At 35.5% G+C, this 27,274-nt stretch overlaps 1 protein-coding gene across 1 annotated transcript in view; it reads left to right on the top strand.

The window, feature by feature from the left end:
• The first annotated feature begins 3,832 nt into the window (after positions 1–3,832).
• The window catches only part of ATG7 (autophagy related 7), a 122,157-nt gene continuing 98,715 nt past the window's right edge, over positions 3,833–27,274 (top strand). The window contains exons 1-15 of the mRNA XM_009702490.1: positions 3,833–4,012; positions 4,241–4,295; positions 6,048–6,165; positions 7,499–7,576; positions 8,163–8,279; positions 9,355–9,504; positions 11,722–11,810; positions 12,889–13,010; positions 14,066–14,156; positions 16,061–16,205; positions 16,828–16,986; positions 20,928–21,122; positions 25,659–25,862; positions 26,114–26,229; positions 26,970–27,045. Coding sequence (XP_009700792.1) covers positions 3,835–4,012; positions 4,241–4,295; positions 6,048–6,165; positions 7,499–7,576; positions 8,163–8,279; positions 9,355–9,504; positions 11,722–11,810; positions 12,889–13,010; positions 14,066–14,156; positions 16,061–16,205; positions 16,828–16,986; positions 20,928–21,122; positions 25,659–25,862; positions 26,114–26,229; positions 26,970–27,045 — 1,893 coding nt within the window. The 5' untranslated portion in view covers positions 3,833–3,834. The remainder of the gene's footprint in view (positions 4,013–4,240; positions 4,296–6,047; positions 6,166–7,498; positions 7,577–8,162; positions 8,280–9,354; positions 9,505–11,721; positions 11,811–12,888; positions 13,011–14,065; positions 14,157–16,060; positions 16,206–16,827; positions 16,987–20,927; positions 21,123–25,658; positions 25,863–26,113; positions 26,230–26,969; positions 27,046–27,274) is intronic.

Consider the following 27,274-nt stretch of genomic DNA (forward strand, 5'->3'; position numbering starts at 1 on the left):
GGCTGTGCGCCGACAGCAGCCTCTGCCGCCCTCGGAGGTGGGAGTTTGCGGAGCAGGTTGTCCCCAGGTGCCAGAGGTAGCCTTGCTGTGTCAGTAATGTTACTAGAAATAGGGAAGACTTTCTTTGCCTTGAAAGTAGGCTTGATAACGGGCATTAGCCAAGAAGCAGCTTTTCTGAAAATGTAGTGGTAGGAAATAATAATTTCATCACCTAGATGTAGAGGAGGTCTTCAACATACTCTACTCTGGACCACGGAATGAAAAGGTTTGTAAAAAAGCTGTAGATACTAGGGGACTATGTGAATTTGGTTTAAAACTTATAACTTTATGATAGTTTTAAATGCTGTTAAACTGCTAATTGTACTTTTACAACAGATTAATTACATTTGTCAAGGGGAAGACAAATGTTGTTACAAGTCTTGGTGTTTTTCCCTTAATACATTCCTCCATTAGATCAGTTTTAAGCACCTGCACATTTAAGAACAAGTACTAGAACTTAGACTAGAGATAGAGCATCTATACTTCAGGTTATCCTTGCTCATTAGACTTATTAATTTTCCTAGCAGTCACAGAACTTAGGAGTGTCTAAAGCATACTACCAAATCTTTTCACTTCAAGCATGTTTTTCAACTGGGCCGCTTTGAAACTCAGGGTTTGTTCCACACTTAAAATTTTGGATTTTTTGTTCCTGTCGTATGTGAGTTCTACAGAATGTATAAATTTCATCTTTTATTTCTGTATTCTAAAATTTGTTGCACAAATTTACTTTGGCTTACTGATCATGCATTAAGAAAGCATGCAAGTGAATATTTGCATCAAAGTACATTAAACAATATTTTCAAAAGTGTCAGTACATCGGAGGTGATTGTATATGTTCCTCTCCATGTGCATAGCATAGTGAGGCCCTCTGTTTTTATTCTTTCAGGTTTACGATAACTCTTCAGATGCAATAATAATGAAAATAAGTAGGGTGTTATAATTTATTCTCAGTGGATGATTTTAGGCTGATATTTTCAATATGTTAGTCAGGTACTGCTAGGTGCTGTCACTGGCTTCTTGGTCGCATGAAGTATTTGATGATACACTTTAGTGTTGTGTATGTCATTGGGGAGGGGGAGAGTAAAATGAAAACTTTACTGGTCTGAAAAGTTGAAAAAAGACTTGAAGAAAATTCAAAATGAGTAAACTTTTAGTTACAATAGAGCTTGTCTGGCAAGGAAAGTAACAACTTTATGTTGCTTTTTGTTATTAATTTTTTTTACAGTGTTAAATAATACTTTTCCAAGCTTCTGAAAAAAAGGGGATAGGGGATTTAATGGGTTAATACTAACTAGGCAGCTATTGAACCTTTGAATAAAAGTTTTATTATGGAAGCCTTGGCATCAAGTACCATGTAATGTGACTCTTATTGCTAACATCTATATGACAAACACTTGTTTACCTGTTCTATGATAAGCTTTCTGTGACATTTAGTTGCAAACCAAAAAATTTTGTAAGGCTTAAGACCTATGTAGTAGTAAAAGTTAAATGTTTGCTAATTTATGTTACTACTCCTACATCTTACACACAAAAAAAGAAGTTTATAAAAATGGTCAGAAAATTCCATGCGGTTACTTCGGCTGTTTATAGTTCAAGTACTTGCCAAGTTTAAAGAAACTGACTTTATTTTATGTTAATAAAAAGAGATTTGAGAGTTTTTTTCATGTAAGCTATCAAACAAAATTCAAACTACCACAAATTCCAGCTGCTGTTAAAAATCTAAGAAAATATTTTTTTTAAAAAAAAAAAAGGGTGGGGGGAAGACAACAACAAACCGGTATATTTGCAATATGCCAGTTAAAGCAAGACATCATGACCAAACTGAAACATTTAGCTTTCACCATGGAAAATATGGAAAACCTCAAACTATACTCAAAAAAACCCACATTCCACAATTTACCAGCAAGTAAGGAAAGCATTTAGAGTAGGAGATGATAAGCTGTATAAAGTGAATGTAGAAGGCATAGCTGGATTACACTGAGGACTTTGTTTAAGGAAGTGTCATGTAAGGAAAAGCATAAGTGTGTCTTTCTCTCAGAGAAGAGCTAGCTATTTGGCAGTTATTAAGAAATTAAACCCAGGCCTGGTTCCCTTCCCCCTGTTGCGAAAAGCATGTAAACTCCGTTTCTGTTGCACAAGTGACTTCACAGGACAATAAACTTGGGACTGTTCAATTCGATCCAAGGTATGCTGCAGCAAAACTCTAGTGCATCTATTTAGGTTGGTGTCAGATAATAAAGCTATGCTGGCAACCTTATTTTAACTTTCCTGTTTGTGAAATCCTACCATTGATCCGTGTGTAAAGGTAACAGGGGTATTGTGAAGGATCAGTAACGAAAGGCAATCACGTGGGATTATGTTGTGCAAACTAAAAAATTTAGTCTTTAAAAATCAATTAGTTGAAGGAATCATTTCAAGATAATTTGAGTTCAAGTGATTGATTTGATAAGTGTTGCAAACAAAACCTAAATCAATAGCTGTTGATCTCTCTTCTGGACTTAAAAAACAAGCATTAGAGAAATGCTTGGTAGATGTGTTGTTGTGATAAATAGATACAAGCATATGTTCACATCTTTGTGAGGAGTTTTAAAACTAATGTTTTAAAATCTTGTTTTTAATATGTAACAAATCCTTGTTTTGCAACATTTGTGCTTATCTTAGCTACATAGTTAAAGACAGAATGGAATGCCTAATAGGAGGACCTTCCCCTCTCTAGATGTCTATTTGAATACTCTGTGTCATAGATTGTGTCTCTGAAACTTGCATCTTAATATTTGTAGGCATAGACATGAAGAGGAATACTAACAGTAAGTTAAGGAGATTCTTGAGGGCAACATTTTTATTTGATGACTTTTCAACAAAATAAGCAAATTGAGCTGAATCACCACACAGTGAAGTGAATGCTGTGGCTAATGTGAGCACGGGGACTGTTAAGCCTAGTTGAAGTAGAGGCTTATGATAGCCCAGTTCAGATGTTTTACTCCTCATTATGGGGTAGGGTCTAAAATTCTGAAATTTGTTAAGTGTTGTGAATTGAAAACTATGTGCTTATAGAAATACCATTCAGCCAATGTTGAGTAGTGATTTGGGTTATAAAATAAAAAAAAAAATGCTCCCCATACACAGAGACCTCTAGGAGAGAAGAACTGTAAGGAATTTGTACTTACAGTACAATTGGTTTTCTAATGGCTAGTGCAACTGTTAAGGAAGTTCTAGGTTCTGTTCCCAGCTTTGCCTTTCACTGTCTGCAAGACTTTTCTTAGGTTTAGTTTCCCTTTGCTAGCTTTACTTGTTAATTTGTAAATGCTTTATGAGTGTTCAGCTCTCACTGCAGGCTGAGAGTGAAGACAGTGAAATGAAATGTTAGTTAGGATTTTAAATGCCATCAGCACTTAAATAGTACTAATAGGCTTTTCAATGAATATCTAGGTAACAGAAGGAGTGCAGATACAGTGTTTAGCATTTTGTTATTTTTAACTCTGGCAGCACAATACAAGATGTAACTCGGAAGTACATAGTTTAGATGTAGTATCCTAAGTAATAGGAGAAGTTGCTTGCCTTTCATACAAGAAATTGGAAGGATTTTGCTTGGACTGAAAGGACGTCTGATCAATGATTTTTAAAATTGGAGCTACTTAGACTTCAGAGGAGTAAGGCTTTCTACACTTTAACCCAACAAAGTGTATTAAAAGGAAGCTTTGTGTAGTCATGAGTAATGTGGTCAATTGAATATATACTTATCAGACGCATCTGCTTTCACAGAATTCTGTTTAACAGCAATCATTAGCTAAAATCATGGCAACTGCCACCAGTGAGGTGCACCATCCTGTAGATCCTGGAATTTCAAAGCTGCAGTTTGCTCCCTTCAGTAGTGCCTTGGATGCAGGATTCTGGCACGAACTAACACAGAAGAAACTCAATGAGTACCGATTGGATGAGACCCCCAAAGTTATCAAAGGATACTACTACAACGGTAGGTAGAAACCAAACGTCTTGCTTAGTAGTTTGGGTTTCTCCTGTCATTCCTCTAAGTATTTGTGTAACATATTTTAGGTATTTTCCTGAAACATTAGAAAACACAGCTGAGTGAGCTGTGAATTCTGGTATGTCTGTGGGTAACTTATAACTTATGTTAACAAAAAGAGGGAAATTAATCTATGTATTTCAGTTTAAAAGAAGCATATTGCTGCTTTTTGTCCAGGTGATCCTTTGGGTTTGCCAGCTCGCTTGACATTGGAGTTTAGTGCCTTTGATATGTAAGTACGTACTGTGGTTTACCTTGATTCGTATGTGAAGACACTTTCCTTGTATAACAGCAACACTTTCATATATAATATTACTTGGAAAAATTCTACATGAAAATAAATACACATTTTCATGAAATTTGTAACAGTGGAGAGACTGCTTTGAGTTGCAAACGTTAACTTCATGTGTCTGAAGTAATATATTCATCTGAAGGGCCAAGTTTAAAATATGCTGGTAAGTCTCAAATTCACTCACTGTTTGTATATATGTTTATATAAAATACCATTTTTTTTCCATTTCTTCAGCCTCTCTGAGTAAGGGAGGATATTTCAGTCATCTGACTTCTTGTCAAATTTTTCCTTAGATTTTTATTTACTGAGGATTCATCATTACAGTTAGGATCTCAAAATAGATTTTACAATCACTAGTTGTTACATTGTAGTATCTTCCAAAGTATTTGACTTTTATGACTGGGATTTTGTACTTTTGCCTTTACCCCCAAAGTGAAAGGTAAACCAAAGTTTCTCAGTGTACACAGCAAAAATGAGATGAGAGGGGAAACATTTTTTCCACATGGTTTTCATTTCCAAAAAGTGCTTCAGTTGGTATAACTAACATAGGAACAGATGTCTTCGTAGTTAGTGTCTTGTTTGTTTTAAATTGGTGGATTATAAAGTTGTACATCATAGATGTGACTTTCTCTGCCTTGCTTAATGATGTTAGGAGCCTAGTGAGGCTTTGTGCATGTTGAGAGAATTCCTTAGGAGATATTATTCCATTAATTCTTACGTAAGGACTTTTAGGTACAATACTGAAAGCATATGCAGCAAAGTGCAATTGGAAGAAGTCTGTGACGTTAGGAACAGGAATTTCAGATCAGGAAAAATGGATGATACCATGGTATTTGAGCTCTCAAATGTTATGACAAAAATAAAACTATGAAAGATCCATTTATGTAGTGTTTAATTATTCCTTCTAAAGTAGTAATTTTCTGTACTTCTGTTTCTGTACTTTAGCTAGTGTCAGTTTAGATGATCATGAAGAGTTCCCTTTTAGCTTTAAAATTTTTTGGAAACTACATCGTGTGTATTTATTATGTAACTTAAACATTTGCTGTATTTGAGCTTTAGCAGCGATCAGAAGTGTATCAGTTTGGGAGAACAGTGTTAAAGGAGTCAATGAAATCAATCAGATCTATAACTTAAGGGAATATTTACGTGCAAAAAGGGGGAAAAATATATACTGCGTTTGCAAACAGCAACTTCTCCAGCTGATGATGTTAAAAACTATAAAAACTATTCAATCGTTTGTCTGATTTGGGATTCCTTTGGGATGTTTTTTAAACATAAAATTTTAACTGAATAACTTTTCATGTGATTAAAATACTGACATCTAAAGTTCAGTCTTAATGATTTTTTTCTTAGTGAAAATCACATTTGTCATGGATAGTTTATATTTGAACAGAATTTTTTAAATCTTCAATCAGTGATTTAATGCCACCTAGCTTAGAGATAATACAGATGCCCGGTTTTGAAATCATAATGTAGATGTGTATTTGCACAGGTTATTATTCCGATCCATGTTCAATAAAGCATTAGGTTCATAAAAATGTTTTCATTAGAACTGTTGTTAACTTTTGTTGCTGTGCCTCATCATTTGAAATTTCAGGGCATGCTTACACCATACGATAGCTGCTACTACTACCACTGATCATGTTAAAGGCATTAGTATCCAATACGCAGCAGTTTCTTTCTTTTATTCAGGAATGCTTCAATACCGGCACGTTGCTGTCCTGCTTTTGGAACACTGTATAATACCAACACTTTTGAGACTTTCAAATCCTGTGATAAGAAATCACTTCTGGAAAAAGAAGCAAATGAGGTAAAATCAAAAATTAAATCAACTGGTAGAAAGGATTTGGAAATAACCGGTGAAGTTCTTTATAGTCTCTGCCCCAAATATTGGAGATACTGTCCATACTCACCTATATAGTAGCCTCAGGATTTAACTTATTGTGGAAGGAATAATTTGATGTTTGCCTTTTACTGTTATTTACAAGAGAGTAAAAAGTAGCAAATTATACTTGGAGGACTTCATTCAGTGTTCTACCAGGCCACATTTTAAGCTTTACAGTGCTATTGCAGCTGCCAGTGACTTGAATTCTGTAGAGCACATTTTAAAAATTTGTCTTGACACCCAGAAACCAGCAAGTGCCTGGTTTAAACTTTAGATTACTGCAATAGATCTGTGTGACAAAGTGGTGGGGAAGCTCCAGAACGGCAAGAAGACGGCGAAAAGGGGGACTGTCAAAGGAAGGGGCTAGTCCGCTTGCACTGTAACTCACTAAATCAAATGACATGACTTGGTGAGAAGTGAAAGTCAAACTAAGGCAAGCTTTTACTTTTTGAGACACTTCTCTTTGACCAGTCCTTGATTCCTTTAATTGGATTGTCTGCCTGCTGGCCTTAAGTAGCAAAGTTTTCATGCATATCTTCACCCAAGGCTATAAATGTTTTGTGTTCCTGTGGCTAGTACTTCCCTGCCAGTGGTGGGTACGATGCAATATCTATCTATAGGGAAACTAGGAAGGTCAGAATGCTTGATTCGTTCTTGTGTTGGGTTTTTTTTTGTTTGTTTGATGGTTTATCTTTTTAAGACAAAGGTGAAACAGGTCTGCCTTATACCAGTATTATAGCTTCTTGTCTCACCGACATGCAGTGTACTGCCTTCTTCCAAGTCTCCATTTTTTTAGTCAAATTTCCTAGTAGCTTTTTCACATATCTAGTATCTAGAGATCCCATGAATGAAAAAGATGAGAGTACAGTAAAAGACTATATTAATATCACAGTGTATTCTATATTGTGCTAGTGTTAATAGTTCATAAACATGAGGGACTATTCCTGATGAAGTTTGTTTTGTTTCGTTTGATGCTCCATGCTTGGTCTGTGGACTAATGCTCCTCTTGTTCCCCAGCTTCCATAATTTTTTGTGTTAGAGAGTGCATGTCTGTGCCTTGCCTTTAGAATCCTTTTAGCATAGATAATAGTGTGGATGAGATCAGTTAGGGAGATCACAGTGTATTACTGGGAATGCTAATTTCAGTATTCTAAAGGTAGCTGGAAGAATTAAAGATTTCTGCAGCTGTTCTTATGCTACCTTGGTGTTTTGTTTCTCTGCCCTTTCTCTTCCTTCTTGTCCCCACGATCACTGACAGATATGGGAATCAATAAAATCTGGAGCTGCTCTTGAAAACCCTATGCTCTTGAACAGGTTCCTCCTGCTGACATTCGCAGTGAGTAATGATAACATGTCTCACACTTAGAGCATTGTAGGGGGGATGATGAAGTAGTTTCTTTTTAGGAGAAATGCTGTATTAATATTAGCATGTTAAAGTTATCAGGATCATTCTCAGACATCTTAAAATGTCTGAAAACATTTTAAAAAAACCTAATAAGCCATTCTCATATACAGATATGAAATATTTTAGGATGTATTCTTTAAAAAAATGCTAGTGCCATCTCATATTCTTTTCTACAAATGTATAAGATTATCTGACAGCCTTATAGATATTAGTAAAAATAGAGCAACTATTTTGTGTTTAACAAATTGAAAATTTTAATAAAGAATGCTCCAACTAAGAAAAACTGAAGTATTGTACACACTTTGTCTGTTTAAATCTTAAATAAGAACATAAACCAAGAAGGGAAGTCTTCTAGTATTTTTTATTATTTTTTAAAATCATAACACAGTGCCTTGTGAGGTAAAGAGAGCTATGGTTAGTGTCATCAACCATCCATTATGATTAGTATTCCAAAACATAATTTACTGGATTTATGTCTGTATTATCTAAGTTTACAATTTTATTTTATTTTTTCTAGGATTTAAAAAAGTATCATTTCTATTACTGGTTTTGCTACCCTGCTCTCTGCTTCCCTGATGGAATACATATAATTCAGAAACCAGTGTGTCTTGGTGACAGATTCTCATTAAATCAGGTATTCAAAATACTAAATGTTATGAAGTCTGTAGCACTAAGGAGTTTTGTGGGCGGTAAAACTTAGTATTTTTTTGTTGGCACATACTGAATTAACTTAACAATCTAATTTCTTTTAAAATCTTCGCTTTTCTTATTTCCATGTGGGTTTTTTGTTTACCTCTTTTTTCGTTATTGTATAAAACCTCTCAGCTTTACATCACTTCTGCTTTATTCATTTAGATGCAGAAGTGGCAAACAATTCTTGAAGAGGAGGTTATGTTCATTTTAATTTTTATATACAGCTCATTGAATATATAGCTATCTTTCTGAAACTCATTGTATTTTTAAGAAACTTTTTTAAAGGGACATCCCCTGGGAGAGTTAAGTCATTAGCAGTTACAAAATTGTTAATAAAATGCATGATTGGACAAGAAAAAAGAAGTGGATAGGGAAGATTTTTTTATACAAGAAAAGTTAACAATTTTTTTGTAGTTTCTTTCATATTACAATGCAAAAGGACAAAAAAAATTGAACTTGCCCATATGTGCCATTTTGCTTTGACAGAAGTTATTGGTAAACCTTGAATGGCTTTTTAATGGGATAATAATCAATGAGAAACAGTTTGGGTTTTTTCAGTGAAAAATGCTTGGTTCCTTTCTTCTCAGAAGACTCTCGTTAGTTCTGTAGTAATAAATAGTGTAAAAATACCTGTAATGATTCAAAGACAGAGTTTCAACAAAACTCAGAAAATACGTGTAACAAAATAAATTGAATGGGACTCTGTTCTTTTGCTAATAATAGAGGGACACATTTACTTTCGTAGAAAATGAGATTTTTATCTTCTTTTAATTCCTATTGGTAGATCAGTTTGCAGCAATGATAATAATGTTCCTGTTTAAATTTGCATTTACAAATGCTGTTTTAGCAACTGAATTTTTGTTCTTGGTTATTGTGGTCATAATGAGTTTTAAAACTTCTGAATAGGCTGTATTCTAAGATTGAGTCGAGCTAGCCTTCCCAGATGCTAGAACACTTTCTGTGGTTCTGTATAAGATTGTTGAAACTGTTGATTATAGTTGTCTTTTTGCTTTTAGATGCAAGCACTTCAGAAAGCTTATGATGAACTTTGCCAGAAGGAGGGAGTTACAGCTTTGCCTTATTTTTTCATTAAGTATCATGACAATTCTGTTGTGATATCTCTACTGAAAAAGTGGGATGGTTTCTTCCAAGACCAAGAGGGAAAGGTAATGAGAATTTTATGTCTTTTTATAACCTACAAATGTTTAATTTACAGATGATCTGAAAAATGTCTGTAATACTGAGCTGGGCCCAATGGTTGGCCAATGAATAGACTGGGTAAATAGCTGAAGACCAGCAGCTTGAACTGATTTTTGTGTCGAATTAAGTGTCTCTAGTTCTTACACAAAAGCCCAGTTACATCAGATTAGTGGTCAGCTGGAAAACAGAGTTCTTCAAGCTCTATCTCCCTCATTATCAAAGCAGAAACAATGTAAATTTGAGTTGCATAATGATTAAAATTTTCCAACCACTTTACCTACAATGATACAATAATGCAAAACACTACTTTTATTGTTTGTGTACTAAAAATTGGTACTGATATATTTGTTGGTTTTGGTAACAGTAATCAGGGAATACTATATGGGAGTTTTCGACTTTAAGTTTTAATTTTTCAGTGTATGTTTTGAAACATGTACATATTATAACATGAGAACTTTGGATAAAAATTTCTGGGAATCTGTGTATGAAGAATGTTCAAGGTAATGCTTTGTAATTTTGGAAGACAAAGGTTGTGCACCAGAAGAACCTGGGATATTTTTTTCTATTAAATGCAGAGATCATGCATGTCCTTCGAGTGTAAAGTGAATACTGTCCATTGCTTTCAGGTAGGGAAGAGTTATGATGCTACACAAAGCAGCTGTCATCACAGCAAGTGTTGACTGGCTTGGTTGGCTTGTGTTTATGTACATTGAATTCTGTTTTGGATCATGTTGCTCAGCTGCTGAACTTTACTAGGCCTTTACTGTCTTTAGTTTTAGTGAACTTCAAACTTTTTTATTAATCTTGCATATCACTGAAGTGTTAGGAAACAAGTGCTGAGTTACAGTGAAGAGCCAATAATTGCAAAAAAGCTATTTCTTTTTTTGGGGGGAGGTTTTGTCACTCCTTATAAAAGTAATTTAGTTCTGTTTTATACTATGTCAATTATTTTTTTGGTTTTCCATATTTGTTTTTCTGAAGTTAAGGCCTAGGTCCGCAGTTGTTCTTTATAAAATAAGAATGTGAAGGTTGAGATTTTAAATGGTAGTATAACTACGATAATGGGTCACAGGTAAGAGTATACTTCGTTATATAGGAACATTGTCAATATGAGAGAAATCTGTAATCATCTGGAATGTATTTCTTCACTAACACTCACTTTGGAGGTGCGTGCCAAAATTTGAGACCTGTTGGATAAGATTTATTACATCAATACTGTCTGTAGAGTTTGTATTTCAGTGAGCTGACTGAACTTCCTCCCCTGGAAGAAAAATATGGTTTTGCTGTTGCTGAGTTATTTTCCTGCTAGTTTATGAAATGGAATCGGCTTACTAAGGGGTCTTATGTCTGCTTGAGTCAGCAGTAGCAAAGCAGCAGCAGTGTATGGCTGGGAGGAGGGATGGGAAGTGGACCCCTGTTTCTCCTATCTGCATCTGTTAGATTGGCTCATCTGCATTTCAGACTGTTCTAGGGACACCTCACTGATGTACTAGAGTTGAGACCAGACACTCCAAGCCCATCTATAGGCAAAGAAGCAGAAAGGAAGAGCTCTGTATATGTGAGAGTCGCAGGTATCACTAGTGATGGCTGAGTTCAGATTTTCAGCATATCGAAAGGTAGGCAGTGACATCTTTCTGATCTCTGGATGTGTTTTGGTTCTGCGTCGACTGTGAAGTAAGCTCCTAGGTTAGATGTCTCAATTAGGAGCATGGTGTTACATTGGTTGAACATGAGACAAAATGTCCAGTTCCTTTATTTACATGCCATCTTGAATGTTGGCTTTACAAGTGATTTTTATGCTGTTTTTCCTTTGACTTGACATCTTGCTGGCCTGTCCCCTTTCATTTTTTGATCATGCCAAAATCAATACAGAATTTTGTTTTGAGAGCAAGGCTTCAGTTGTTGGACTTCTCCCATAATGGTGTGTTTAAGGAGGGTAACAAAGGTGCACGTACTGTAGTGAAAAGTGAATGTCCACAAAGAGGCTAAACTCGACAAATCTCAAAGCTGTGGTAAACGCTTGACTGAAATCCAGTGTGGCCATGTATTAAGCATCTGTAAATAAGTAAAATGTGTGCGTTGGCCTTCTGTGTCCAGAAGTTTGACATTAAAAATGCCAGATAACTTTTACTGTGAATTGAATATGATAGATGACTTCTCATTTAAAGCAATTTTATTTGCAGGTGACGGTTGGAGTTTATGATCCATGTAATTTATCCCACTATCCAGGATGGCCACTGAGAAATTTCCTGATCCTGGCAGCCCACAAATGGTAACTATTTTATTCTTTCCCACAAGGATTATTGATTGATTGATATCAAATTAGGCATTTTTCTGCCCATGGCACTTTACTCATATCACCCATCTGAGATTTAAATTTTAACCTTGGCATGACTCACCTTCAGCGATTCTGATTTTGCATATTATTCTGTTTTTTACTCCTGTCAGTCACAAGTTCCTATTCCTAAGCCTCACATGCCTATATGTACCTGGAAGTACACGCTTCAGACCCTGCCAATAGCCTCTAGCTTTTTCAAATTTTGTTTAAAGTATTCTATAATTTTGTGTAATTAATTAGTGCCAAGTAATAGTAGACCTAAGGTTTGAAAATCAGATAGTCTTAGGTTTTCTTGTGGTGTACCTTCTTGAATTTTTTTGTTGGGCAGAAGTTGGGAAGACAGGACACAGTTTTATACTCTGATATTTGAAAAAAAGTATCATTTAAAGTATCAAATTTGGGTTGCTGTAACAAAAATGTAATTAAGTTGTATTTAAGTTGTATTCACTTTTACATTTTATTACAAAGCACACAGCAGGGAGAAGAAATGCTCAGTTAGATATGGCGTTTTCTGAGCTGCTAACTGAACTGTAGCATAGGAGGGTGTGTAAGTGCCCAGAGACCTTAACACATTCTGAGATTCAGAGGGTTTTGGGCACTAAATTTCTAATTGTTTGATTTGGGGATTTGAATATTAAGGAGGCAAAATGATACTGTATTGAGAACTAAGAGGTTCTTGCTTGTGCCGTAGCCAAGTACATCACGTCACCTGATGTGTACTCTAGTGCTTCCCTGCTTTTTATTCCTCAGTTTGTCCAGCAGGATTGTGTAAATGACAGAGGACAGACTGACAATGTCCTTTCTTTAGAGCTGTTTCACAACAAACTAGTCATTTTCACATGCTAAGTAATTGTTTTTATTTATACCTGATAAGAACAACTGTGTTCTAGTACTAACAGGAAAAACCTTCTTCAGAATCTGCGAGAGGCTAAACCTGGGTTGTAAAGAAGTCCCCTTTCTATTAAAGACGTTGCATGTCTTTATTATCCTTTTTTTTTTTTTTAAATGACAGGGGTAGCATTCTCCAGTCACTTGAAGTGCTCTGCTTCAGAGATAGGACCATGCAAGGAGTGAGAGACATAACACACAGCATTATCTTTGAAATAAAACTTCCAGGGAGAGCCCTTGGCCCAGGTAATCCATTAAAAAACCTCACTCTTTTCCCGTTTTATTTCTTCCTCCTCTGTCACTGTGAAGGTGGAAAACGTAAGTTAATACTACTAAATCATTGCTTATGCTAAGTTATTTCAAATGGATTTTAAATTATTTGAATTTCTGTTAAATGTCTATAAAGGAAGTGGTTCCTTCTTCAAAAAGGGAGGAAGAGAACATATTATCTTCTAATTTTTTCCTCCTTGAATTTTATTTCTGATTTTAAAAAGTAAATAAGTCCTCCTGATGTCATATGAAATACAAAAATTAGACAATTAGCAATTAGTCTCTTTTTTTCCTTGTTAAATTTGTACACAGTCCCTCAGATGGAAAAATTGTATATGATAGGGAATTTATGTGATGCAAACCTTCTGAATATTTCTAAAATGGTAATGTTTCTTCAGTCCCATAGTGAGGTAGGCAGATGCATTTTAAAGCAATAAACTTGTAACATTAGAACATAATCTCAGGCTTAATTTCTGTGTACAGGACAGTATCACAAAATTTCTCTGCCTCATCAAAGAAGTTCTGAATGCTTTACATTTCATCATTGTGAATTGTTTAATTATTAAATAATCAGGATGTATAATTTTGTACTGAATTTACAGATGTGGTCTAGGGAGCATGAAGAGATAATTGAACTTGGCAAAATTTACTGAGTTCTGAATTGCGAATTTACTGACTTCTGAACATAGCAGTCTGTTTGACATTAAAGATCTGGAGTCTTGATGAGGAATGATGCCATCTCTGTCCTAAGTTTGAAGCAAGCTGACCAGGCAAAAGCAGTACATTGGGCAGCTGAGAGTAAAGCCCTTCTCCAAGAAGCAGTGCTTTCAGTTGATGTAAACCAGCAAAATTTGTATAGCAGCGTGTATTAGGCTGTTAAGATACAGATTGTTTACTTACAGGTTTAGAATTTTTTCTTTTTCTAGCAAGGTTAAATCCAACAAAATTATTTTTTTTTCTATCCTGTGATCTTAAGGCTTTCATTCTTTCTTCCCTTCTTATTTCCTTTGTTATTTTAATATGTCAAATAGATTGTCCAAAAGCTGTTGGATGGGAGAAAAACCAGAAGGGAGGTATGGGTCCAAGGATGGTGAATCTCAGTGAATGCATGGATCCAAAAAGGTTTGTTTATTATCTTTTAAATTTCTCTAGTTTTCTTTACTTGGGCTTAAGGCATAACAAGTTAAAATGTGAAATGCAAGGACTATCTGTGTCTGTTAGGAAAGAATATACAGTAACACATATACTGTATATTTTTGGGGCAGTCCTACTGGAGATAAGGACCTTGATAGAGCAGAGTGTACTGCATTCAGCAGAAATGCTTGGAATTTTTGACTCTAGCTTAAAATTTCAAATGCATTATATTTAAAACCGAATGGAGTGTAGGTCATAATGTTACAGACCTGTGGTTTTCATTTAATTCTATAACATGCAAGTTGTTAAATGTAATGAAAATAAGCATGGAGAAAAGTTCAGCCTTTTGAAATTGTTCGGATGTGAGAGGAAAGACCTCAGGAAACATGACCTTAGTAATTTTTATCATTCTGCACATAATGTATGGGCAATGGATTGAAAACAGCCTATAGTCACACAGCATGTTGGCTTATCTGCTTTCACTGTTTCACTGACTACATGTGTGTTCATGATTTTTAAACAGTGTAGGAGTGTGTTGATCTCATGATTAACATGTTTTACCAATCAGGCTAAGCTGTTTTTGTCTTGCAATTGTGGCAGTTCACAGTGTGTTCATAGACATTAGAGAAGGTTCGTCTGAGGGTCTTAATTCTTTAAGTAAATGTAGCTTGACCTTCTTTACTTGTATGCACTCTCACTTGTATTAATTCCCACAGAGGCTGTTGGTAATATGATAACCTTGGCAATTGCCATCTTAAATCCTTGTTGAACAAACAATGTACTGGATACTGCAAAAGTTAGGTTTATGATGTGTAAAGGAATGAAACTGTCAGGAGTCTGAGAACTGTGATGACCTGACTTGATGAGAGTTTCGACACTCTGTGTGCTCATGAATACAAAAATCTGTCACTAGGTTGAGCATGGATTTCCTAACTCATTTTCCTTCTAGAACTTCCACAAAGAACTGACTATATTCTTTAGGGGAGAAGTGTAATATTTCATGTTAAGGACTGATGTGACTGGGTACAAGAAACCAGTTAATTTAAAGAAGAAATGAAAGTTTATGGACAAATGGTCTGTGCCTTATCACTCAGCTTAACAGGAGTCTTGGCTGAGGCACTATTTTTATTTTCATGCTTGCATCAATTTTGTTACTAAAATTTTAATTTTGGATTGTTACCTTTTTCAGAAGTCCTTAGAGACCTGTTCCAATTCCTAAGGAAGTATCTGGCTTTAGTAGATTTTTACAGCAACTCCAGAGTGGCTAGCTGACATCTTTTCTGGATATCCTAGCTTTTGAAAGAACATTTTCCTAGCAAAACTTTGTGGTTAATAACCATCTTGTCAAATGTCTACAAAGTTGTTTGTTGTTTTTTTTTTAAACTTCCACTATCTTTCTACTCTTGTTTCAATAGTGATTTACTCTTCTGTTTTTAAGCAGTGCAGTCACAGCTTTTATAAGAATGTTGATTAGCGATGTTAGGCTAACACATTGCTTACAAGGGGAGATTCCAAGGAAATTGACTATCAGGAACTGTATGTATGTTTATATAGAATGACTTTGGCATCTTCTATTTGCATGTTTTTCCTGTGTGTCTATTGACAGAATGGTTGAAATTTATGGTTCGGGCCCTTAAGAACATATTGCATGTGTGACAAGCAAACAAGCAGCTTAAAACAATTTTTTTCCGATCTCCTTGCCATGCACCTTATTATTGGCGGAAGCATGCTTGGGGGACTTTGTTTTTCATATTACCTATATGTTGAATTGTTGACTTCTTTCCTTTAAAAAAAAAAAGTATTTTCCTTCTTCAGTTGAAATAAAAGTAATTGCTTTGTTGGAGAAAGACAGGAACATTCAGAAGTGTGTTGCTATTTATTTCATGGTATAGGTTAGCAGAATCATCAGTGGATCTTAATTTGAAATTGATGTGCTGGCGGTTGGTGCCTACTCTTGATTTGGAAAAAATTGTATCTGCCAAGTGTCTGCTGCTAGGAGCTGGTACTCTAGGTTGTAGTGTTGCAAGGACCTTGATGGTAAGTCCTGAGTTAATCTTCAAAATAATCTGCTGTTTCTTGTAAATTATATATGATGATTTTTTTTTTTTGAGCGACTGCCGTGGCCCATAAGAGAAAAGTTGTGTTCCTCTCTGCTAGATTACACATGATAGATATTAGTTGAAATTATAGATTGCGGGGAAGAGCTAAGATCTATAGAGAATGGAAATAACTTGAAGTTCTGCTAATAGTAGAACAGTAGACAGCAAGAGAACCTTAGCAGAATACTAGTTTGTTTTGAATTTACATTTAAAAAAATTGAACAAGAAATTCTGGAACAAATTAATGAGCAAATAGCATCAGATTCACAGTGAAGCACTTGAAATGAGCAACTGTGATGATACTTTCAGGGATGTTTACCACATCCCACTGAATTCAGCAGGGTTTTGAGGGGTTACTGTTAAATGATCTATTTGGTCAGACCAAATTTTCTGTTCTTTTATTTCAGTGCGAGTACAAGATCGTTGCTGTAAATAGTTTCAAAAGCTTTTGTAGCTTGATCTTTTTTAGAAAAATTTGACAAAACTCCTCTTGAGTTTCTGGTAAAACGATATAGCTAAGCCAATTGTACTATCATTATTTAAATTAATTTCTTGTTTAGGGTTGGGGAGTCAGGAAGATTACGTTTGTGGACAATGCAAAGATCTCCTACTCCAACCCAGTACGACAGCCACTGTATGAGTTTGAAGACTGTCTTAGCGGGGGGAAACCTAAGGCACTTGCAGCAGCAGACAGGCTACAGAAAATCTTCCCAGGAGTGGTAAGATCAATATTTAAAATGTATTAATGTGTTCCATGGGAGAGAACCAGCAACTTTAACTATTCCGAGTTCTGATAATTAAGCATTATTATGAGTGGGAAAAATACTAAACAGGTGTTGTGTTGGTTACTGACAAAACTGTAAGCATTTTACCTCAGGTACTCTGTACCTGTTAAACTTTATTGAGGCAATGAATATTTGTAATAATGAAATATAATTAAGGATCATCGGAACCATCTTGTGGCTCATTGATGGTGAAGTAGATTTTTTTCATGTCTGGTATGTCCTAAGGAACTTTCAGTAGTGTCTGGTTTTAATACTGTGTTTTCCCACTCTGCTCTTAACTCATGTGTCTAAACTCACATTTATCTATTATGGGAGCAGAAGGTCTTGAAGGCAGTAATAAATGTAGTGTTGAGATTTGCTATGATGTTTTACATCCAAAATTTGCAATCTTATTTAAGTTGATTTTCTACGTTAGAGGCGGATAACTTAATCTTTAACTTCCAGAGAAGGGAAGTAGTTAATAGCAGCCTGGTGAAGATATCAGTGTTTGCCTTTGACCAAAGTACTCCTCTTTTGGGGAGCCTGGTGGTGTAATAACTTACTACCAAAATGAAGTAGGGAAGGGAACAAAAGACAAGAATGAGTTTTTATGTTGTTTTAGAAGCTTTATGGTGAAAGACGTGCCAATGGCAGCCTTTGTCCTCTTTGGCTCCAGGGATGTGCATCATACGAACGTTATTCAGTGCACATGTTCAAACATACCTAATTTTCAATGCGGAAAAAAAGGAGATTTAAAAAAAAAAAACAACTTACAAATATTTGCAGTTTCAATCTTTTTTTTTTTTGATATGACCTATAATTTCAGAATAGACACACTCTCAGCTTGCTCTGTCATGAACAAAATTCTTTTATAGTCATTTGGCATGTGGTAGAAGTCACTCAGCTGTTTATAGTTTTTGTTTTGGAATTGAGACTGTCTTAGAATTGGTGGCTATAGTTACCAGAGGTCAGCTGACAAACAGTATCCTAACCACTTAGTGTAATAAGAATGGGTTATGTACACTTACTATGCAATTCTGTATTTAAAATGCCACTGATTATGTTACTAGTCATAATATTATTAAGAGTTATGAACAGTGGAATATAGATTGTTGTGTTGATGACTGGTGTTGTGAGCAAGCTTTACAGAAGATTGTTCCTAAACATTTTTAGGTTCATTTAGTTTGACCTAAAGATTGCTCTGTGCTTTTGTTCTGTTTTTATCTGTGTTGATCCTATTATTGTCATTATTTATTAAATCGGTATGGGTACTAAGTAGTAATTCAATGATATTTGAATATTAAACAGTGATCCCTAGTATGAAAAAATGCTGGACATTTTGTTTTCAGAACTTTTGATCAGTCAGAAAAGACACTCTGGAAGTTCCTAGAATTTTATTTAACCTTGCTGCGCTCTAGTGTTACTGTTAGTTGGTCATATTCATTTAGTTATAGAAATATTAAATAGTACAAGAAGTACAGAAAAGAAAGCATCTGTGCAGTGTCACATAGAGCGCTAACATGATGCTAACTAGGATTTGTGTCACATGGTTTCTTGCTTTTTAAACTTGAGAAAATGAGAACAGGAATAGTAAGAAAAAATGAGTAGTTTAATTAGAAGAAATAAAAACTGTTTGTGGGATCCTGAATGATACAATTTTGCATGTAGACATAAAGATCAAAAGTTAGTGTTATGAGTTTTCTTGTTAGAAATAACCAAGAAAGCAAAAGACCAGGTTGTACTATGGATTCTTGAGATTGTGATGAGGCCAAAAAGAAAAAAAAAAAGTTAAATATAACCTGGAGAGGAGCTTCCTGTAATTAATGAAGGGGAACCAATAACAATGCTTTAGTGAGCTTGTATCACTAAGTGTTATGACATTTGGTATACACAGGCAAAAAACAATTTTCCTCTTCAGTAATAGCCTATACAACGTGCAAACCTGTACTGTAGGTAGAGGAAAAAATCCTTATGATATACCTCAAATGTTCTGCATCTACCACCGTTTTCTTAGCACACTGTCCCCATCAGCGTTATGCATTCTCTATTATTTCCTCATGCCGTGGATGAGTCATGACCTTCAGTGGAACTCAAACCTAGTTTCATAGCTTTGTGGCACAAATGAGGAGAAAGCAGTTGCACAGATCCTGTGTACCCTTATGACAGAATGTTTCTAATATATTTTTTGGTCAAACTCATTTCCGCAGTAGAGTTCATGGAGAAGAGGTATCGTGTTTGACCATCGGTAAATATACAGAGAAACAACATGCTAGTGTTAACGAGAATTAACAGGGCTTAACAGTGAAAACTCTGGTTCGAACAGTTAATATCATGCTGACAGCATGTGATAGCGGTGAGTGTTTAAGCAGCAGGCCAAGCATGTGGACTAACAATAAGTCTTTAATTAGACTGGGTAAAGTCTTGGTACTTTGGGATGGTTTGGACAGTGAAGCCGCTGTAGCTGGAGATTTTTATAACCCAGCTGACTTTGCTGAACTTCTCAAAATGGAGCTGCACCTGTTACTGCAGACTGCATTGTTGCTTGTTACCAAAGCCCAAATTTATCAGTATAAATGTCTTTGAATAAAAAGATTAGTTGTCCTGGATATTGAGCCTACTTGTTTCTCTCGTACTGAAGGAGTAGCCAAAGCTGTGTCTTGCTATTTGGAAACCCACACAGTCCTTTCAGGCCCATGGGAATCCAAGCAGTAATGCTGGTTCTGAGTACATTTCTGAAAATTTGGGTTTACGTTTCTGTGCAATTCACTTGCAGTCTAATTTAATTCCTTTGATTTCAATGTGAGTAATATTTGGCACACAAAATGCAGTTTATCTTGGTTGACTTTGAAATGCTTGACTGCTGTATGTGAATTCTTTTTTATTTCTGTAATTTTACATGCTTTCTAGTTCCTTACAGCATAGGAGACTTTGGCAAGGCCTATGCTTCTGTAACATATATGAAGGATCCATTATTCTCTTAGAGCAGATGGCTGACAGATTGTGTTAACGTATTTACAAATGATTGAGTTAATTGTTTGCATTGTATATGCATTGTATATATGCTTATTTGGCGCTTTAGCCATTTTCTGCTCAATATGCCTTGCCCAAATAGGGAGTTGGAAGAGGCATATGTTTCTGCAATAGGAACAAGCTCTTTCGGCATCTGCATAATGCAAGCCTCCAGACATCCAAGCACTGGAGTAACAAGTCTCAGAAGTGATTTTCTTCTATATCAAGTTCACATACGGCTGGTTGAATTACATGAAAATCATTTGAGACTATTGTTCTTGTAAAGAATTTAAAACAAAGAGAAGAATGTGTGATACTTTGCATCTGTCTTACTGTAATTGAATCAATATTCAATATCAGAAATATAAACTACATCTCATTAACTTTGTGTGTCAAGTGGCTGCAAAGGTAATCCAGGACAAAGGTTTTATGTAAGTTTAACAGCATGATCATAATCACCTCTAAGATCTGCCTGCTTGCTTTTGTGGTGATGTTTGTAACCTCTGGGATTAGGAGCAGTTCAATTATCTTCTTGTAGTGATTTGCCAGATCTCCTAAGATCTTCTGAGAGACTGAGCTGATTAGTTCAGGCACTGAGCCACCTGAACATGGTTGATCTGCTCTCATGACCCAAACTAGGGTGTTTGCATTGAGGTGCTCTGTTCTGGATAAATACAGCAGCTGAGACTGCCCTTCCCTCAGAAACTTTAGCACTGTGCTTTAGCACACAGCACTAATATACAGAGAGATGTAAAGAATAAAGTTGCCATTCTGCCAAACAGTAATTGAATTTGTACTCTACAATTTTTCTATTGAACTTTATAATAATTCTGTTCAGTCACAAGGTTATCTTTTTAATATGTTGTTTGCTGTCTGTCTCCATCTAGAGTTCAGAAGGCTATAACATGAGCATCCCCATGCCAGGTCACCCAGTGAATTTTTCTGAAGTAACAATGGCACAGGCTCAGAAGGATGTGGCTAAACTTGAAGAGCTTATTGATGCTCATGATGTTGTTTTCCTACTAATGGACACTAGAGAGAGTCGATGGCTTCCTGCTGTCATTGCAGCCAGCAAGAGGAAGGTATTGTACCATGCCTTGCTAATATCCTTGTTACTGTATTTCAGCTCTTGCATATCAACCAGCTATGTATACCTGAAAGAACTTTATGGGAAATTGAAATATTTTACCAGTCTTTTGTGATTGTGCAGAAATTTTTTCTTGTTTTCTTTACCCTCAAAGGTTCTGTACAAGACAAAAAGAGAATGTTGAAAAGAGGAAAGAGGAACTTGTATCACAGAATGATATAGGTTGAAAGAGACCTCTGGAGGTGATCTGGTCCAACTCCCTGTTCAAAACAGGGACAATTTACAGCATGTTGCTCAGGGTCTTGTCTAGTTGGTACCTTTTGAGCATCTCCAAGGGTACATATTTTGTAGTAATACTAAGAGAAATAATTTCATAGTAAGAGAATCATAGAAAGGAGGACTAAAGATGTTACAGTAATGACTGACTGATAGGGGATGTGAATTGTAGAAACTTGTCTGAAACCACACTTTCAAAATATATCTCAAAAGTGAAAAATTAGAAGGTGAATTCTGAATTTAAAAAGTGTAGTAACACTTTTTTGGTTAAAAGTTAACTTTGGGTTTTTCCTCATTGCATTATTGGAAAATGTACTGTTGTGCTGAGCCAATGCATCCAAACTCTGCCCATGACACTTGCTCAGGTAGTGTTGAATGTTTGAGCTATTTCTGTAGCTTAAAAATAATGTCCTCATGTTACAAGCAAAGAAAAATGAAGGGAGAGGGCTGCAGTACATGAAATTAAGATTGTGAATTCTTATATTAAAAAAAAAAAGTATCTGAAGCTTTATAAATTACAGTCTGTATGCAAGATCAGTGAGACAGTACGCATAAATGCCTATGTAGTCAAAATCTTAAAACATCTTTTGTGGTCAGTATGCAGACCTGGTCATATGAACCAGATTGAGAAATAAAACATAAGCTTAACAAAATTTTTCCAGGAGAGTCACAAAAGCATGTGGGGAGAAGATTTTGAGCCTTTTTTTCCTGTTCTACAAATCTTACTGAGTATGTGTGAGGATTGGATGAATGATAGAGCTTTTACTTTTGTGTGAATGTTGTTTTTGAAGACAATGTGGCATCCAAACTTCTCCTGTGAAAGAGTATTCCAAATCACAACTGATTCTGGAAACAGCATCTCTCTCCAAATTAATGCAGTGTTGAAAATACGGTTCTGCTGAAGAATCCAACTAAATTATCCTGAACACTTAGCTCCCTTGCTATCATAGAATTGTTTAGATTGGAAAGGACCTTTAAGATCATCGAGTCCGACCATAATCATGATGTAGACTTTAGTAAAACAGTCTCAAGTAATCTTGATATTTCTTAATTCATTTAAGAATTGTTCGGTTTCGTGTTTGCTCAGTTAAAATAGCAGAAAATTGGAAAATGCAAGTATTAAGCTTTTAACATGTCAGCTTAATCACGATGCACATCCTGTGTATTTTGTGGCATAAATGTAATGATGTCCGTAGCAATTTATTAAGTTGTGAACTTAGCACAAGAGTAAAAGAAAACACATGTGATACAGCTGAGTCAATGTTGTTATTTGATCTTTTATTTTTTATTTCCTGACTTCTGTGATTTTTCAGCTATGACAACTCTGGTTTCTTACTAGTTCTTAGTTGGTTTTGGTTTCTTTTCTTCATGTTTTTATTTATTTCCCAAAGAAATGGACAGTAGAAAGGAGAGAGAATGCAGATTTGTGGTATTTGCAGACTAGTTTTATCTTATAAATTCCAAGTATGTTCCCCTTTCTCCTGAAGTTTATGTTCAGATGAACTTAATTTCCTCTGCATCTGCTTTGCAAGAAGGTTTTTTCCAAATCAAACAGTTCTTTTTTTTTTTTTTAGCGAAGGCCTTGAATTATTTTATCTTCTTTCATTCTTTCCTTATTTTAAATAGATTTCTGATCCTGAGCAATGACCTTGTATGTCTTTAGCTTAAATGAACTTCCCTTTGCCAGTGAACTACACTGCCTGTGAAAAGATCAGTGTGTCCCTTTAGCATGGGCTTCACTGAAGTATAACTTCAGGTGTAACTGAGTGTATGTATCTTGATATTTATCAGTTCATACTTAATCCTACTGTTTTTCCTGTAGTTTGCACCTGTAGTCTTTCAGCAATCTTTTAACTGTTTAAAAACAGCACAGAAATGACATAAAATGAGTTAAGTTTGTGAAGCTGGGTATTGAAACTGGAAAGTGCTAGCCTACTCTTTTGTATGTATGGTGGTTAGTAGTTGTAAGCAATATATGCAGCCCACCCCCCATCTGGTTCAGTCACGATAGGATTGTTTTAATCCAAAACTTTTCCCCTCACATTTGCTTAGCTAGCAATCCCCCGCTGTGTTTGCCTTACAGTATTCAAATCATACTTTGAGGACAAATTTTATAATTTTTGTGACAGGTCTCTGATACTCAGTGGCATAGGTGTATGACTGTATCACAGTTATTTGATATTCGTAGGATCACTTTGATGTAAGGACATTGAATTCTCTGTCACTGAATAAGCACAGCACTGAAATCTCAAGGCATCCAAACTGAAATGCTCAGTATCTGCTTTTCAGTGTACTTCATATTGCTAAACATTTAATGAGAGCTCTACTTCAAATGTGAATTTTTATGACAGCTGCAAATCTGTTGCAGTTTGGACCCCAAAGTCTCAAAACAGGCACACAGAAAATGAAGAACATGGTGAGTGATTATCTGTGTAAAGTTCTCTATAGCGGGTACATGAGTAGAAGTAAGAGTTGGTTTCCCCATATCATCATTCAGTTGCCTTGATGATCTTTCATATTCCTGCAGTCCTTCCTCCCAAAACAAGTATCTTGTCCAAACACAAAACTGAAATGTTAAATCCCTGTCCCTGCTGAGCACTGGAACTTTTAAAATTTTGCTAGGCTTTTTTTTTTTTTTGCATGCATGCCAAAAGATACACTTTTCCATAGTCTCTTTATCAGAAACAGATGTGTTGTGGGTTTTGTTTATTAAGGGTCTATCAGCTAAATTTGGATAGTTGCTGGGCAGTAAACTGAAGAGAGAAACAGATTATTGCAGTGGGAAGTGTTTAGCAATATTATTAATTTCTGATAATACCAACCATGCCATATTGTTCATATTTTGAAAATGGAATACCATTTCCAGGTTTTACAGGTAGATGTAGTGAGAAGATGCAGTCTTTTAATTATTTGCTGTAGCCCTGCCTGTGCTACCACAGATTCAACAGCATGGTTCTACTTTAGGACTGAGGAAAGAATAAACTACAACAAGGCTGAAAGTGAATATCCAGAAATTATTTTAAATACCAAGAATGATGATGAAACTCGCAAGCTTACTAGTTAAGATGGCTAATTCTTGATGTCTTCCCTCAAAGTCCCTCTTTTAAATAATTCCTGGGTATAAGAATGAAAAATGAGAAGCTGCTGTACTAGAATTTCTATCTAAAATATCTGCATATGAAGCAGTATAATATCTTCCTTCATATTTTACTGGCTACAGTCATTATTGTGTAATTACTTTTGATTTTTGCTATGTCTAAATCATTGCCTGTAAGTTTAGTAAAATCTGCTAGCTTAAGTATTAGTTTTATGATATTATCATCATAGTGTGTATAGCTTCAGATTATTCTAAGCACTTGTCACAAACTGAAGGGAAAGGGGAAAATGATGACAGTGTAATTGTGTACCACAGCTGCTTGTGCTCCCCATGTGACTAAACAGATGCATAAGACCATAAGTAATCATTAATTGCTTTCTTCACTAAGCAGAAATTTTTTTGGGTAACATATTTGCGTTTCATTGCTTTGTCACACAGGAGTGTTTAATGAGTTATATTTCAGACCACAGTGAACTGAAAAGACTACATCAAGAATTTCAAATGACATGAAAGCTTGTTATTGATAGCTGCTGTTGTACTTAAATGACACTTGGAATATTTTAGCATTTAGAGAATATGAATATACAGAATATGCAGCAAACTCGAAAATAAATTCTGAGCTGGAACCAAAATAAGTTTTTCCAATACCAATCGTTGTATGAATGTTGGTCCAAATTTGGATATATGGATGTTAATTCATGTCAGTGCATTGCACCTTCAGTAACTTTAGTGAGACATCGAATGTTAGTTGGTGTGAACCTGGCTTCAGATGTGAACTGGCACAATGCATTTATGGAGTTCCTGTTCCTTTTTTTTTGTCAGCAAGTGTGCATAGGTTTGTGTTGCAATTTGAGGGAGTTGTTAATTTGTATCAAAATTCCCTGAAAGACACAGAAAAAGGTAATGGTTTGTGGATTTCTGAAACAGACTTTTGGTTTGGTTTTGTTTTTTCTAAATGCTTGACAACTGGAATTTTGTACTTATCAGAAAATCTGTGATTTATGGCTAGGGTGATAGATATGCAGTTAATAGGTTGTTCGTCCACCTACAGCATGTGGGGTTTTTTTGGCATTTAAAGTGAATAAAAACTTTAGACCTTTTTTCTCCCTCCTCTTTTGGGTCACTTAAAATCTGTTGTTCTCTATTTATTGTTCACAGTTGGTCATCAATGCTGCATTGGGATTTGACACATTTGTTGTTATGAGACATGGACTAAAGAAACCAAAACAGCAAGAATCTAGTGATTCATGTTTGAACAACGCCTCTGGTTCTTCTGATCTTTTGGGATCGTCACTCTTTTCAAATATCCCTGGCTATAAACTGGGTTGCTACTTCTGCAATGATGTTGTGGCACCAGGGGATGTGAGTAGAACCTTATGGAAATGGTGATTATATATCTCTTTTGTTGTGACTTGAATTTTTGTTTCCTTTAAATGGTGTTTAATAAAGGGATTTATTTTATGTTGATGTACACAGGATTAAGAAATAGCTCATCTTTTATTTGGAAGATCAAAGAAATTAATTGCACGGAACTAAAGATGTTTTGTGTAGTAGGGCAGCTAGTTACTTTTGAGTTACTTTATTCTTTCCCTTAGAATTTTCTATCTTTGTAGTCCACCAGGGATCGGACATTGGATCAGCAGTGCACAGTCAGTCGACCTGGATTAGCCATGGTAGCTGGAGCGCTTGCGGTAGAATTAATGGTTTCTGTTCTACAGCATCCAGAAGGGTGAGTCATTTGTGGATTAGTGTTCAAAACGTGTTGTCTGAGAAATAAGATTTATTTAATATAATCTTTTGGGGGAAGAAGGAGGAAGTACACATTAAGTAGGGCGATTCCATAAGGTGTAATGTTGCCTGTAAATTAATGTAATGTATAGGTCATATCTACGATATTGGTGTAATTCAGCAGTGTTTAAGAGAGAACTGATTCATCAGATCTGAAGTTTTTATCTTGGAAATTGGCAGTTTTCTCTCTTTGAGTTTAAAGTAGAAAAGTACTGAGAATACAGCAAAAGCAGGAAGTATTCCTGTTAGTGGATCTTGGCATTTCTTTGCTCAAGAAAGTGTAATGAGGATCTGTGATAACTACCCTATGTCACATGAAGGGCTTCCAGATAAGCCAAGTATTACAAAATCTTATTTAAAATTAAGTGGGTTTGATACAGAAAGTACTCTGAAATTCTGCAACTTGAAATTTAGGCTTGTTTTCTGTCTTTAAAGTCTGTGAAAGAAAAAGTGAGTTAGGAGTTGGACGTGAGTATGTTACAAGTCTCTGAGATTGATTCTGAAAAAGTTTTTTTTTATATTCCCATGCTGATTCTTAGTTACTATGAAACACACTTTCCAGATAGATTCCTTTCCAGATTCTAAACTGTAAACTGTAACAAAATGGCTTGAAGCTTACTGGAAATTTTGACTTTTGAGTATGTTGTCTTGTTCTAATTTTCTTTCTTGGATTTTTGGCAGTGGCTATGCTGTGGCCAGCAGTAGTGATGATAGAATGAATGAGCCGCCTACTTCTCTTGGACTTGTTCCTCATCAGGTAAATAATTTGTGAGTAAATGCTTTTGTTTAAAAGCTGGAAACTGATATAAGGCAAACATTACAGACTTTATCTCCTTAACAAAAACATACTGTATGCTGATTCCATTCCCCGAAGAAATGACTGTCCATGTTTGTTAAAAAAAATACATATTAAAAAAAAAATCCATCGCAGGTAGTTGTGTTCCTGGCATTTTGTCTGTCCTACTTGTGGACACACAATTCCTGCT

This window comes from Cariama cristata, unplaced genomic scaffold, assembly GCF_000690535.1.
Source record: "Cariama cristata isolate BGI_N322 unplaced genomic scaffold, ASM69053v1 scaffold13526, whole genome shotgun sequence".
NCBI lineage: Eukaryota > Metazoa > Chordata > Aves > Cariamiformes > Cariamidae > Cariama > Cariama cristata.